Raw genomic sequence first — 12,910 nt, forward strand, 5'->3', positions numbered from 1 at the left:
CCATCAAATCCCAATAGGCAAATTGAGAAATGTGTTTACAAAGAGGCTTTAGAAAATGCTTAACTGATTTATTGATCTGTACCACATTCATATGAGTGTTTTCAGACTCCATATGTTCTAACATCAAAGCAAAGAGTGTAATCCATCAAATCAATTATTGGAAATTTTCCTATGGTTTGCACTGATGCACTAGAAGTGGTTGGTGGCTGTGCACAGCACGAGTAGCCGTGTGCACGCTTGTATCTGTGTGCATGTGTGTTGGTGTGGGTGTGGAACATGCGCTCCGCATGCCTCACACATGGCAGGACTCACTGCCTCAGCGGGATACGTGAGATTAAGAGCAGTGAAAAAGTCACAGCACAGTGACCCAGCACAGGCAGCCACTTTGAAAGTGTGCCGGGTGGGAGACATGAATTGACTGGGTCCCACAGTACCAGCCAGTCCTGGAGAGCCTTCCCTCCCATAGTAACCCATTTCCGAAATCTAGCATTCCCTGTTTAAAATCACTGTAGTGGTATACTGCCTTTTTAACTTGTGTTGTTTAGAAGCCAGGTGAAAGTAACACAAATTTTGCCTGGTTTCTTAATCTATTAAAATTATTCCATCAAATTAAGGTGTTGAGATGTTTTACAACTACAGTGGATGGACTATTTTATTACTCTGATGTGACTTGTGCTATGAAATTACATTTTAATACAAAGAAGCCTGTCTGTTGTTCCAAATTGTCTCATTTAAACATATTCATAACTGATGTATGCAATGGTTTGATTTCTTTCTTCCTTTGTATGGTCACATCATTCCTGTTTTTTGGAACTACAGTTCCTACATTTCTTGTTCTTCTTCTGTCAGTGCCATGAGAACAAACTGTTGATGATCACAGCAGCACCATTTTGGTAATAATGCAAAACTTACTACAACCAATGCAATCTGTCAGTTTGATTTATTAAATATTAAATATGGGTGTAAACTGTTAGATCTGGGATACTCTCCTAATGGGGTCTCATTGTATGTGTTTATGGTTTCCCTCTCTTGTCTGCAGTGGATTAGATGCTTGCTAACCCGTCCTTAGAGAGTTAGAGCAGGAATACAAGGCTCATTATTCCCCCTGCTTGTACGCAGAGCTGTAAATCCCTCTGCTGTTTATTTTCCTCCTTTTTGTATTTATATTAGAAGAGGAACCTCAGGACTGATTTGTAACTAAAAGATGGGCTTACTTGTTTCCTTTTGTTTGAGAATCTTTTGCTCTCCCATTGTCCGCTCTTTCTGCGCTTGTTTGACTGACAAGGCTTATTGGACTATAACAAGCGTAACTCTCTCCTTTGTCCGGGGACAATTCTCCCACAAACTCTTAAGAGGAGTGCATTCTCACCGGGCACCATTGGGTGTGCACCGGGGACTGAAAGGACCGCCCCGCTCCACTCCCTCCTGTTCCCTCCCCGATTCTTCTTTCTCCTCTCCCCCCTTCTGTGAAATGAACACTTCAGTAGGCCGGAAACATTTAATCTGCCCCCCCCCCTTTCTTTCTTTTTTTTTTTTTGAAGAAAATTAATTGAAACTAGTCCACTTTCTGCCTTATTGCTTGTTCTGGCTCTCTTCCTGTCTTTCTCTCTATTCCAGTCTCTTGACCGCTTTCAGAACCATTTTCAGCTTCCACCAGCATAGAGGCAGAGTGTTGGGGCTGAGTGTTTGCCTGCAAATGGAGGATGGAATTTTTTCTTAATGTAGGATAAGTGCTGTGCAGGTCTGCAGATGAGCTGTAATTGACAGCTGGGACAGTTTTGGCTCTTGAGAACAGAGCACCCTCCAATAATTGAACAATAAAGAAGTGAATGTAGCCCTCCTCAAGCAGCATCAAGGGTCTTTTACACCAAAACGCATTGACTGCGCACGCTTCTCCAACACGCCAGCGCAAATAAACATTTAATTAAAAAGGCATATCCATAGACTCGGAGTAGTGAAGATGTACGTCTAATTTGTTATCACTCAAAGGCACACTAATGGCCCTCTTAATCTTAGTGCCATTGTGCTGCCTTGCAGTAAGCTTTTTCAGTCCATTTAGGGGGCTGCAGGCTGTACATGGCGCCGTGCCGGAAACGGGCCGCCGCGATTATTTTCGAGAAGAATCTGGCGAACGATGCTGAAAATACAGCCCCCCGATAAAGGCGGAGAAAAAGGAAACGGAGCCGCCTCCAAATGAGCTTCCTTCTTTGGGAACACAGCCCTCTCTCTGTTAGGGGGAATATTATGCTAAGCCCTCAGCGTTCGTTTTTTTTATGTTGCCATAGCAGCGTTACTCCTGCCGGGTTGTGACCTCTGATGATTACAGTACAAAGCTTATTGGGTCTTGAAAACCCCTTTGAAGATGAAAAGTCTTTGATGGTTTATATTTATGCAAATCTCTCAGATATGATTTATCCAACTGAGACTGAATGGAAAGATGATTAAGATCACCCCCACCCCCTTTTTTTTTTTTTTTAAAAATCCCTCAATGAAGTAATATTCTTTGAATTAAAATGAGTGCATGTTAGGGTTATTTTTGTCATTATTTACAAAAATAGCTTTTGCTTACCTGAGGTTATGTTTATCCCTCTTCTGTCTGCTTGTGTTTATTAGGAAAGGAAGGACAAAGAATAACAGATTTTTACTTTAGGGATTTTTTCCCTTTCTCTTTTTAACTGGCTTTGAAAGGGAAAATGTGACAGAGGGAGCTTTTGTGTGTTTCCAGATGATAGATTTTGGAATTTGGGCTACCCCACTGGCAGCCCAGAGCTAGCTGTGAACTGGTCTGTTGGAAAAAATTGGACTGCTTTGGTCTTCAAAGAGCTAAACTTCATTATGAAGCCTTCTTAGGTAAGCTGGAATATTAGTGGGAAAGGTACAGAAAAAAAGAATGTAAGAAGTGTCATCGAAGTGCTTGTCGCACCGTTCTCACCACTCTGTCATCTGAACTACATGTAACTTGAGACAGTAGATGACAGTAAAATCTTTTTTGTCCTTCTCACTCTCAAAGGACATGCTGTATGTGAGAAACACTCAGTATGACATGTTTAATTCATTTATTTTTTACTAATAATCTATTCGTTTAAAAAAATGATAAGACTGTAGTGATTGTGGATAATTTCCTACTACCCCTTAAAATCTTAAAAAAAAAAAAAGAATACATGGGGAAAAGACTAGAGGCCTGGTTTCTGCTGAACTCCTCCAGCTCGTTTTCCTCCACAGCTGAATTTTTCATTCATTAAAACAGAGAATTTTGCCTCTCATGTTTTTCAGTTTGCCGACAGATTTCAGCACCACCTGAAAGGAAGAACGCTACCGGAGCCAATTCGCCTGGTCACCTTTGTGGAGACTGCCGTGGGTCTACTCAATTTTAAGGTAAATTAATGACAGGAATTTGTGCGTTAACAACATGTGGTCCTGACAGCCCCAGATTAAAGAATGCATCACCCAGCGTATGTTCTATCGTCCACATTTATTCAAAGCCCAGGAACACTTACTTTCAAAGGGTCTTGTGTATTTGTCATGTCTGCCTTCCGTTTTTGAGCCAGTTTGAAAGAGGCCTTTACGTCCTGCCTGTTTCTCTGGTAACTCATTGAATCAGTATGCCAGAATTTTTTTAAAAACACAGGAAACTAACAGCACACTTTGCCGTACGCAACAGAAACGTGATCGTTCTGAAATAGTTTTTTTGCTCTCTGACCTTCAGAAATGCAGGAGGGGAAAGGGCACCTTTCTGGTCTTTGATGAGGGAACATGCTATCTTCCTTTGATATTTTTGCCCTTGTTTTGTTTTGTTTGTCTGGGCACATCTCTCCAGCTAAGGCTAGGCTCAGTCCCAGGGCCACGACATTAAAAAAAAAAACATTGCTGTGTCACAGCAAGTAGTGAAACTTCTTTGGAACATGACAAAGGCACCGGACAAATTCCAGTTGCTCCACGGCTGACACAATGGCATATCAAATTCCAACCCCCCCCCCATGCAAGTGAGTTGTTTTGTCATAGTCTGTGCTGTGGACTCTTCTGCAGACTGTCTGGATTTGAACCAGAGCAAAGAGAAATAAATCTCTTCAAAGGAAGTAAAGAAAGCAGCAAAGGTAGTAGTAGCATCGATCCTTAGGTCGTTAAAGTGACGTGTAATCCGACAGAACAGCCAGGTGATTGTCGAACCTGGTTACATCTTAAAGGTTTGCCCGCGAGGAGATGATTATTCTGCAAAGCCACGTTGTTTGGAGAGGGGGCCGCGGGTGTGGGAATAGAGCCGGTAACATGAGCCATTTGACTGGGTGACTTGTCAGAGTGCCAGGACGCACTCTGCGTCTGGCTGCACCCACACACACACACACACACACGCACAGCTCTTCATGTTTGTCTCCACTGTGTCACCCAGGCTGTCTGCGAGGAGGTCTGCCGCCTTGGACCGAAGGCTGGACTGCATCACGACGGCGTGGTGTTCGGCTCCGACGACTTCTGTGCCAGCATAGGTCCTCTATTTATTTCTCACATTGTCGACTTTTGCTTTCAGCATTAGGTTTTATAAAGTATACTGGACTTTTGTATCTGAAATCTAATATAGAATGATATTTGTTTAACTGCATTGTTCTCTTAAGATGTTCTTTGGTATTGGAGAATCATTTTAAAAATATCCAATTTTTATTTTCGGGAAAACTTCCTCTTTGTTAAACTGAATTCATTTCTGTAGCTATAGGCATGAAATTTACTTATTTTGGTTATGTATTTTTCTTTATATACTGTGCAATGTATCAAGTGGAATCATTTATTTTCAAAGATCCACAAAATTGTTGATTTTGTGATATTAACTTACTTGGATCATCAGTACAATTTTAGTTGTGTTCTGTCATGAAATGAATACATATTGTTTTTACGTTGTGTCCGCATCTGTTAATATATTTATCATTTTTGTTTTAGGTGCCACACGGACCAAGGATGCTAGGGAGCTACTGTATGCCCGGCAGAAGGTGGTGGTGACAACCAAGGCGTTTGGCCTGCAGGCTATCGACCTTGTTTACATCGACTACCAGGATGGAGAAGGCCTCCGCAAGCAGGCGAGAGAGGGCGCGCTGATGGGCTTTACTGGTACGACATCACTCCCCTTCCCCCGCGCATAAAAACACGCACACGCACACACACACACACGCACAAACACACCTGCAATTACACTCACATGCACACACATACTCATGAGTACACATGCACTCACTCACAAGTGTGTGTATACACACAAACACTCACAAGCACACTCCCATGCATACACACATACTGACACTCACACACTCACACACACACACACACACACACACACACACACACACACACACACACACACACTCACAAGCACACACGTCCATGCATACACACATACTTGCGCACTCACACACATGCGCACGCACACACACACACACACACGCGTGTGCATACACACACACACACACACACACACACACACACACCCCACACTCCCTCCACCTCCTGAGCCCCCTTGAACCTGGACCAGCCCTCTTCACCCCAGTCTGCTGCTGCTCTTTCATCTCCTCGTGCTCTATCTGTGCTTTTACTGTAAGCGGTTGTTTCGGAACATTTTCCTCCTTTTGTTTTTAATGTGGCTTTCGACTGAAACGAAGCCTCTTTGCATATGTGTGAATCATTTTATCATTTATTATTCTACAGTTGCTGACAGTCACGTAAGGTTGTGATCCATGGAAGGAGAAAACAATGTAAATGATTGAACTTCATATATTTTTTTACTAACAAAAAGGTTAGAGTAATAAAAGAACTGAATAACAATCCTTTTAGATTGAGGTTTTTTGTTTTTTGCAGCCAAAAATCTCACCTCCGTTTTTACTGTTCACTCAGCCCCCACGCCTCCTTTAACTGGACTTGCTGGCACACTAGACACAGTACATTTCTATCCCCGATTTTGACATCTTTTCCCAGAAAGACAGAAGAATAAACATCACATAATGAGAGAAGCACGAAGGTGATATGCAGAAATGGGCACATGCTCCAGGCTGTCTGTGGCACAGGTCTGTAGCCAGGCAACGCGGGCGGAGCCCCAGGGAGCAAGTAACTGTCCACAGGAGGCTGGAAATCGTGCTCCGCAGCAGATCTGCTAATGAATACGTAATTGGTGTTTGCGGAATACATAGTGTTACCCCTACTAATTTATGTATACAGTAACACATACACTCCCCTACAGTATGCTATTGGGCGATGTTCTGTCTTTCAGCATTCAGCGAATCTTACACCTTGTTTTTGAGTTCCTGTCGAAAGATTGTTGTGGTATTTTGTTTTTCTTTCTGCAATTGAAATTCTCATGTCTTAGCAAGAAAGATTCATATGTTATGATTTAGGAGTACTGGCAGCCTCACCTTTGAATTACAGATTGTTCATATGTGGTACTTGGTGGTTGCATTTACTGCGGCTAGAAACACTGCAATGTACAGCAATTCTGGTTTTGCATCTTATTTTAACCTCTTGTGAGATTTGTAATACATTCCTGCAGCTGTGCTGCAAAGAAAAAATAGAGCCCCAGTCTTTAAGCGTGCAGACGTCTATTTGTTCAGTGCAGTACCCAGTACCTGAAGGAAGGGGCTGAAAGAAAGCATGCCATTTGTTTTATCAGCTAAGTCGATAGTCCGTGAGCTGGCTCACCATGTCGCACTCAGACTGTGATCAGTAAAGCGTCATGTACGAGAGCGAGTCGTTTGTGCCAGGTGGAGTTCAGTTTAATGACTCCCCCCCACCCCCCCCCCCCCCCTCCACTCGTGCCACGAATGGCGAGGATGGATTTTCGCGTCGTGCGCTCTCTTGTGTGCGCTCTTACCACGGCGGAAGCTGATTTGCCTGTGACCTTGTTTGCCATCGCCACTCTCCGATGACATTGCAGAGTGTGCACGGCACGAACCGCCCGTGTTTACAGTGTATTAGATCGGAGTGAAAAGCACACACACATGCGCGTGTCTGTGTGTGTGTCTGTGTGTGTGCGCGCACTGTGGGGCTTGAAGGGGAACTCGTTCACGACTGTGTCGTTGTCATGGAAAAAAAAGTGTGACATAGCAGTGGTTGGTTTTTCTGTTCGTCAGTGGCAATTAAAAATATTAATATATTCCAGCAGATCCTATGCCGGCCTGTCTCCTTACTAGGTGATTGTACCCCTGGAGTTCTGCACTCAGTCTTGATTATATTTCTGAATGAGTATCTGCTGGCTAACTGGCAACGAGACTCCTTCCTAGAAGCAAGGCAGTAGAGTTGAAATATAGACTTAAACAATTTTACCAGACCAGAACTACCAGAAGTCATTTCAGAGTAAAATTTTGTCATTGATTTATCATGGATGGATTTAAATCAATATAGTTTGGATTCGTGGGAATGGAGTTAACAGTATCTACACAGTGAAGATATTGGAGGGAATCTAATACTAATACATTAATGCTACATTTTTTAGAGAAATACCTGGATTTGAAATGATGCAAGTGAATACACACATGGATAGAAATAGATGGATGCTGAATAACAATAATTGTTCAAATCAGTATTACACAGAATACGCAAAAGGCTGTGGATTAAAAGATTACCGCCATGGGCCCAGTGCTGTATAATCTTAGTTAGTAGCTATTAGTGCCTACAGTCTACTTAAGCAATAATACTCTCCACCCAGAAGCATTACCTGCAAGATAATTGACCTTGACAGTATTTAAGCCCTGCGCTGCGATTGTCAGTACAGTTGATGAACAGCAAGGTCAATAAAATAGCTCATAACAAAGGTCACTGGCTTTATAAAAATAAATGTTCTAAGATTTATTGGTGGATTTTAAAAATTTTTTTCAGTTGACAGCACATGCTGGCAAAGTGTTCGCTTCATTCCTTTTTTCATCATGGCCAGTAACCTCACACTCCTGAAGCAGTTTTTGTTTTTGAATTTCATTTTTGTGGTCTATTGGGGAAGTTTAAGGTGGTCTAATATGCAGGGGACCATGTTGTAATTTCTCGCATGTGGTGACCAGTGTTTTCCCTCAAAATGTGTGCGGTTGCAGTTGGTCAGTTTGTTTACACTGCTGGAGTGAATTTGCCTTTGGCTCAACGCATTGCAATTCCTCCCTTTTTAATTGTATGGTTTAACTGTGAAAAAATAAACCAGAAATCGCCATTTAAAATAAACACGCCGGCACACAGCTTTGCGTAGCTGTATTTCAGCGCTAGCAGCTCTGTCTGTCATTCGACGTTCGGCACTTAGCTAAATAAAAATACTTCAATGAGGTGGTTCCAACAGATGGCAAGCTGTGATTGGCTGGAGGGACGGAAGTAACCCAAACAATGAGGACAAGAGAGCCAATGACAGCTCAGTGGGTGGAGTGGGAGCACCCTGCCCGCTTGCTCTGTCACCCTTCTGGCTAAACTGCGACGGCTCCAGAACAGGTGGCTGCAGTGGGAAGAGGGCATGTTTTGTTGATGTGAGGGAACAAGCCCCCTGCCAGTCTGCCTCAGAACGGGCGTGGCAGACATGGGACCAGGGCCTCCTCTTTAGGCTGTTGATCCAACAAGGCCGGTCCTGAGGGAGGGCAGAGACAGTGGCCTGGAGGCTCTGTGGGAATTACCCCTAGTCTTCTGCACACACCATCCTTGTCCTGATAACTTGGTGCTATGTACTCATATGATTGCGGCACACAAACCTGGCAGCACCTTGGGCTGTCATACTAAAAGGTCAAATTACTTTTGCATAAAGCTTGTTTTCTCGCTAAGATCAGTAGATACACCACATATCATGCACCTTTTTGGAGTATACCCGTAATTGTAGCACAGCAACAGAAATGTTTTTAAAGCTTCTTATGGCCCTGTCTCAGAGAGCTACAAAAATTTTGGAAATATTAAGGACAAGAATCAGTCTCACAACTGCGACACTCACTTTCATGTTGAGCAGCAAATTTAAGCAAACATTCCTTCTTTCATTACTTCACAATATTGGTGTTGTGCAACAATAAAAAATGGAGCTCTGACCTCAGATAGCTGGTTAATACTAGGGAGAGAACACAATAAGGTCAGATAGAATCTGGGCCTAAATCCAGCTAATGACCAATTGCACTGTCTAAAGCCATTGTAAACAAAATAGAACAGCTGAAGTAAAACCAGTCTGAAAATATTCAGTAGTGGTAGAGGTTAACTCAGGTAATACTGGCAGATGGAGGTAATGGGTTTCCCATGTACTTCTAATCCTTGCCCCTATGTTTAAGGATATGTTGTTTGGAGGCAACAGTAAACCTCAAAGTAATGGCCTGCTGCTAATAGTTGCTGAATAGTCAGCTATAGAGGGTATTTTAACCCTGTGTTTTCATTATTAATTTTATTTTGTATGACACATTAGCAATGTGAATGGTGGGACTGAGACAATTCTGTCTTTCTTTATACAACCTTTTTTATCAGAGCAGCAAAAGAAATAAAATTTGAAAAAAAAAAAAAACCCATGGCTGGCACCATTGCAGTTTGTAGTCTTATAGTTTAGTTTGCATATGGCAGTTCAAAAGATGGAGGACAGTTTTTTCCCCACAAAGATTTAAAATGGCTGTCACAACTGAGGCATTCAGAATTGTCTTGAAATTGAAAATGATGAACTTCTAAAGCCATAAAAATGTCAAATGTGTTTTATACATGTTTTTAATAATCAGAAACGTATAATGGAATCTGACGTTTGATTTTGTGCAGTCGTTAAATGGGAGGACTTGCTCAGATTTATTGAAATTTATTTTAAAATTGCTAATGAAATTGAAGGCTTTGGCTGAGCTTTTATTTTGGTGTTCATTTGCTCAATTAAATGAATCCAGTGATATGCATCAATCACAGTAAACTATATTAGCTCTATATTAAACATAACTTCATAATAGGTATTTTTGGCAATCTCATTTTTTTCTACCTCTTAGGAACTCATTAAAATTGGTTTAGCAGTATATCTTAGTGCATGAAAATAGTCATTTTAACAATAGCTTATAATATTTTTCATAATGTTCTTCAAATTACCTGAAGATCTGGAATTATAATATTGTGTAAACGGAATGCATATCACTAAATGATGAAGCACATAAAACATAAAATATTTATATACACCACTGGAATATAGACTATGCCATTTCTTCCAGCTCAGCTCTAATTGTATTTATCTAAAATTGTCTTCATGGTTAATTTAAACAGCAGTTTGAAATTGCTTTGTGATTGCTGTGGAGGATGAAATGGTTCATGTTTTTTTCCCCAATATGGACTTGAAATTGAGATGACAAAGCCTACGGCTTGCTGTCGATTTCAGCTGTGCAGTTTTGGATTTTTCACCTCTGACAGTCAGTGCAGCCTGGCCTTCAACCTGTTCCTTTATGTTTCCCCAAACTGAAGCACACACTGTGAGGAGGCAGACACACAAAGTTTGCTGTGTTCCGTTTTTTCTCCCCTCTGTTAAAAGGAGAAAAAATAACTGTCGTACATTGACCTGTAGGATGTGACAGTTGAACTACAAGTCATGTGTAACCGTAAAGCCAGAATTTCACGACCTTGCATTGTAATGGTTTCAAGGTCTTCATCCTTATGGCTCATTAATACCCAGTCTGGCAATGGAATGATTGCCGTGATTTACCCTTGACATTGGTAGCTTATGTATCTCTGTATCTGTCTTCTAAAGCACCGGGGCAGTACATGGAACGGCCATAATGAAACCCAGGGTTGGAAATCCACACAGCCAACATCTGGGATTGAAGTGTAACTAAGCGTGCAGTAAAGTTTCAGAGTTCAGCGGGGCTTGGAGCGAAAATTGGGATGACACCTGTGATTCATAGCATCCTCTGCCCCTGCTGTGTCCCCCAAATTCTCAGACAGTCAAGGAAGCGCTCGGAGAGGGACAGAGGGAGACCCGTACATCTGCTGGCACCCGCTCCAAATTGCACACCTCCAAACTCATGAGTGTAAAAGCCTTCAACAAACACGTAGATAAAGAGAGGGGTATTTTAAGAGGGTTTTTTTTAGTGTTTTCTTCACCTAAATGTTATGCAGTCACATTGATTTTTGCTGGGATGTTTTTTTATGTGAAAGCTATTTGTTAAAATCAAAGGGAAATCCAACCGAGCTGTCACAGTGGACTCAGATTTCTTCATCTTCAAGTGACTATTTCCCTAAAACACCTCATTGTATTCTGTTCCCTAGTTTACTTTTCCCTGCCATCAGCAACTTTGACTCAGAGAAATACTGATACAGCAATGAAAACTCTCATGTCAACTAGCAGCCACGGCTCCGTGCTGAAATGTGTTATGACACGGCAAACACAGTTATAATAAAAAGAAATACAATTTATGTACTCCGTATGAGTACATGCACATAGTCCTGTAACTACTATTTATAGTCCTTCTTGACCCCAGCATTATTATATTGTATTATACTTGGGAATAATATTTATATGCTGTATGTTTGAATCCCATTAACTCAATGTGTACATATTTTAATATTGTTGTATGTATCACTTGTTAAATAAATAACAAATAAGCCTAAGAAATGATATGTATGTTTCACTTTAATATTTTCATGTTATTTTAATGTTTTTAACTTTTTGTTTCTGACAACCATTTGCTAATGTGCTTGTCTTTTCTGGTCTGACATTTTTTCCAAGGAAAACAAGTTATTCACCCCAACCAAATCAAGGCCGTCCAGGAAGAATTCTCCCCCAGTCCAGAAAGGGTTAGATGGGCACGGGAGCTTATTGCTGCCTTTGATGAACACCAGAAGCTAGGGAAGGTACACATTTTTATTTCCCTTAATCTGTTTCCTCTAAAACATGTTATGTGTGCTGAGCTACAGCTGTGTCTGTGTATGACTGGGGGCGTGTATCAGTCCTGGAGCTGTTATGTTATTGCATTACTTCTCTGACATGAGTGATAATGTCCTCATCCAAGTCAACATCAGTCTGATGCTGTGAGGTGTTCATAGATGGGGGGAAAAAAGAAAATTAAGTGTAGAATATTATTGTTCCTAATTTAGTGCATCATTGAGTCTTGTGTTTTCTGCTCTGTGGGCTATTGCCATCGAGATGGTGCGCTGGTAATTCACAATCTGCTCGCACCTTGCTGCCAGTATTTTGTACACTAAGAATAGCCTCAAGGAACTACTGTAACTGCTATAGTGGTCATGGCTCTGTTGTTGCTGTAGTTCATTATCTCAAAGGTTAAAGCAAATCCACTCTTAGTGGAGTTTTTGTTCTTTCACTCTTGTTTTGTATTTTTCTGGTTCTTTTTTAATTCAGAGTTTCAGTACTAAGTGTCATCTACAAAATTACCATTTGTTTATTCTTGTCTCCGAAATGGCAGATACTAGATCTTATTTTGAAATCAAGGATGTGACCATTTTCCCTGATCTCCTGTATCATTGTCTTGAGATTATTTCACTTTGATTATTTTGAGATTATTACAAAGAGTAAATGTGTGCCAAATGCTTTCCAAAAGATTATAGGATCTGCACACTGAGGTGTATCTTCAGTGGCCTATGAAGCATTTTTATATAACAAAAAAAAATCATATTTTTAATTGGTAATCTGCACAGTTATAGAGATTCAGCACAAAAAATAGAGTTTAATTAAATTTGTTTAAGGACTCTGAAACTTTTGTATCCTCTAAAGCAATCAACATGCTGATTTTTTTGAAGGAGCAATTACTGTGTGAATGTCCTGTTTTCCTCAGTCTGAAAAACAAGACACACTAATAAAACTCACACTTTATTCTTTCAAACGTTATCACACCTATCAGTTTATTGAACATTTCAGAAAGTTACATTTACATTTTGTCATTCTCTGTCAAACTCATGATGATGTCTAAGGAAAAAAAATCACTTGCTTAAATTACTATTAATAGTGACACACTTTGCATAAATGTAT

At 41.0% G+C, this 12,910-nt stretch overlaps 1 protein-coding gene across 1 annotated transcript in view; it reads left to right on the top strand.

The window, feature by feature from the left end:
• clybl (citrate lyase beta like) overlaps nucleotides 1–12,910 on the top strand; it is a 73,373-nt gene that overhangs the window by 51,022 nt on the left and 9,441 nt on the right. The window contains exons 4-7 of the mRNA XM_036541382.1: nucleotides 3,274–3,375; nucleotides 4,388–4,481; nucleotides 4,927–5,094; nucleotides 11,654–11,778. Coding sequence (XP_036397275.1) covers nucleotides 3,274–3,375; nucleotides 4,388–4,481; nucleotides 4,927–5,094; nucleotides 11,654–11,778 — 489 coding nt within the window. The remainder of the gene's footprint in view (nucleotides 1–3,273; nucleotides 3,376–4,387; nucleotides 4,482–4,926; nucleotides 5,095–11,653; nucleotides 11,779–12,910) is intronic.

This window comes from Megalops cyprinoides, chromosome 11 (assembly GCF_013368585.1).
Source record: "Megalops cyprinoides isolate fMegCyp1 chromosome 11, fMegCyp1.pri, whole genome shotgun sequence".
Classification (NCBI taxonomy): Eukaryota; Metazoa; Chordata; class Actinopteri; order Elopiformes; family Megalopidae; genus Megalops; species Megalops cyprinoides.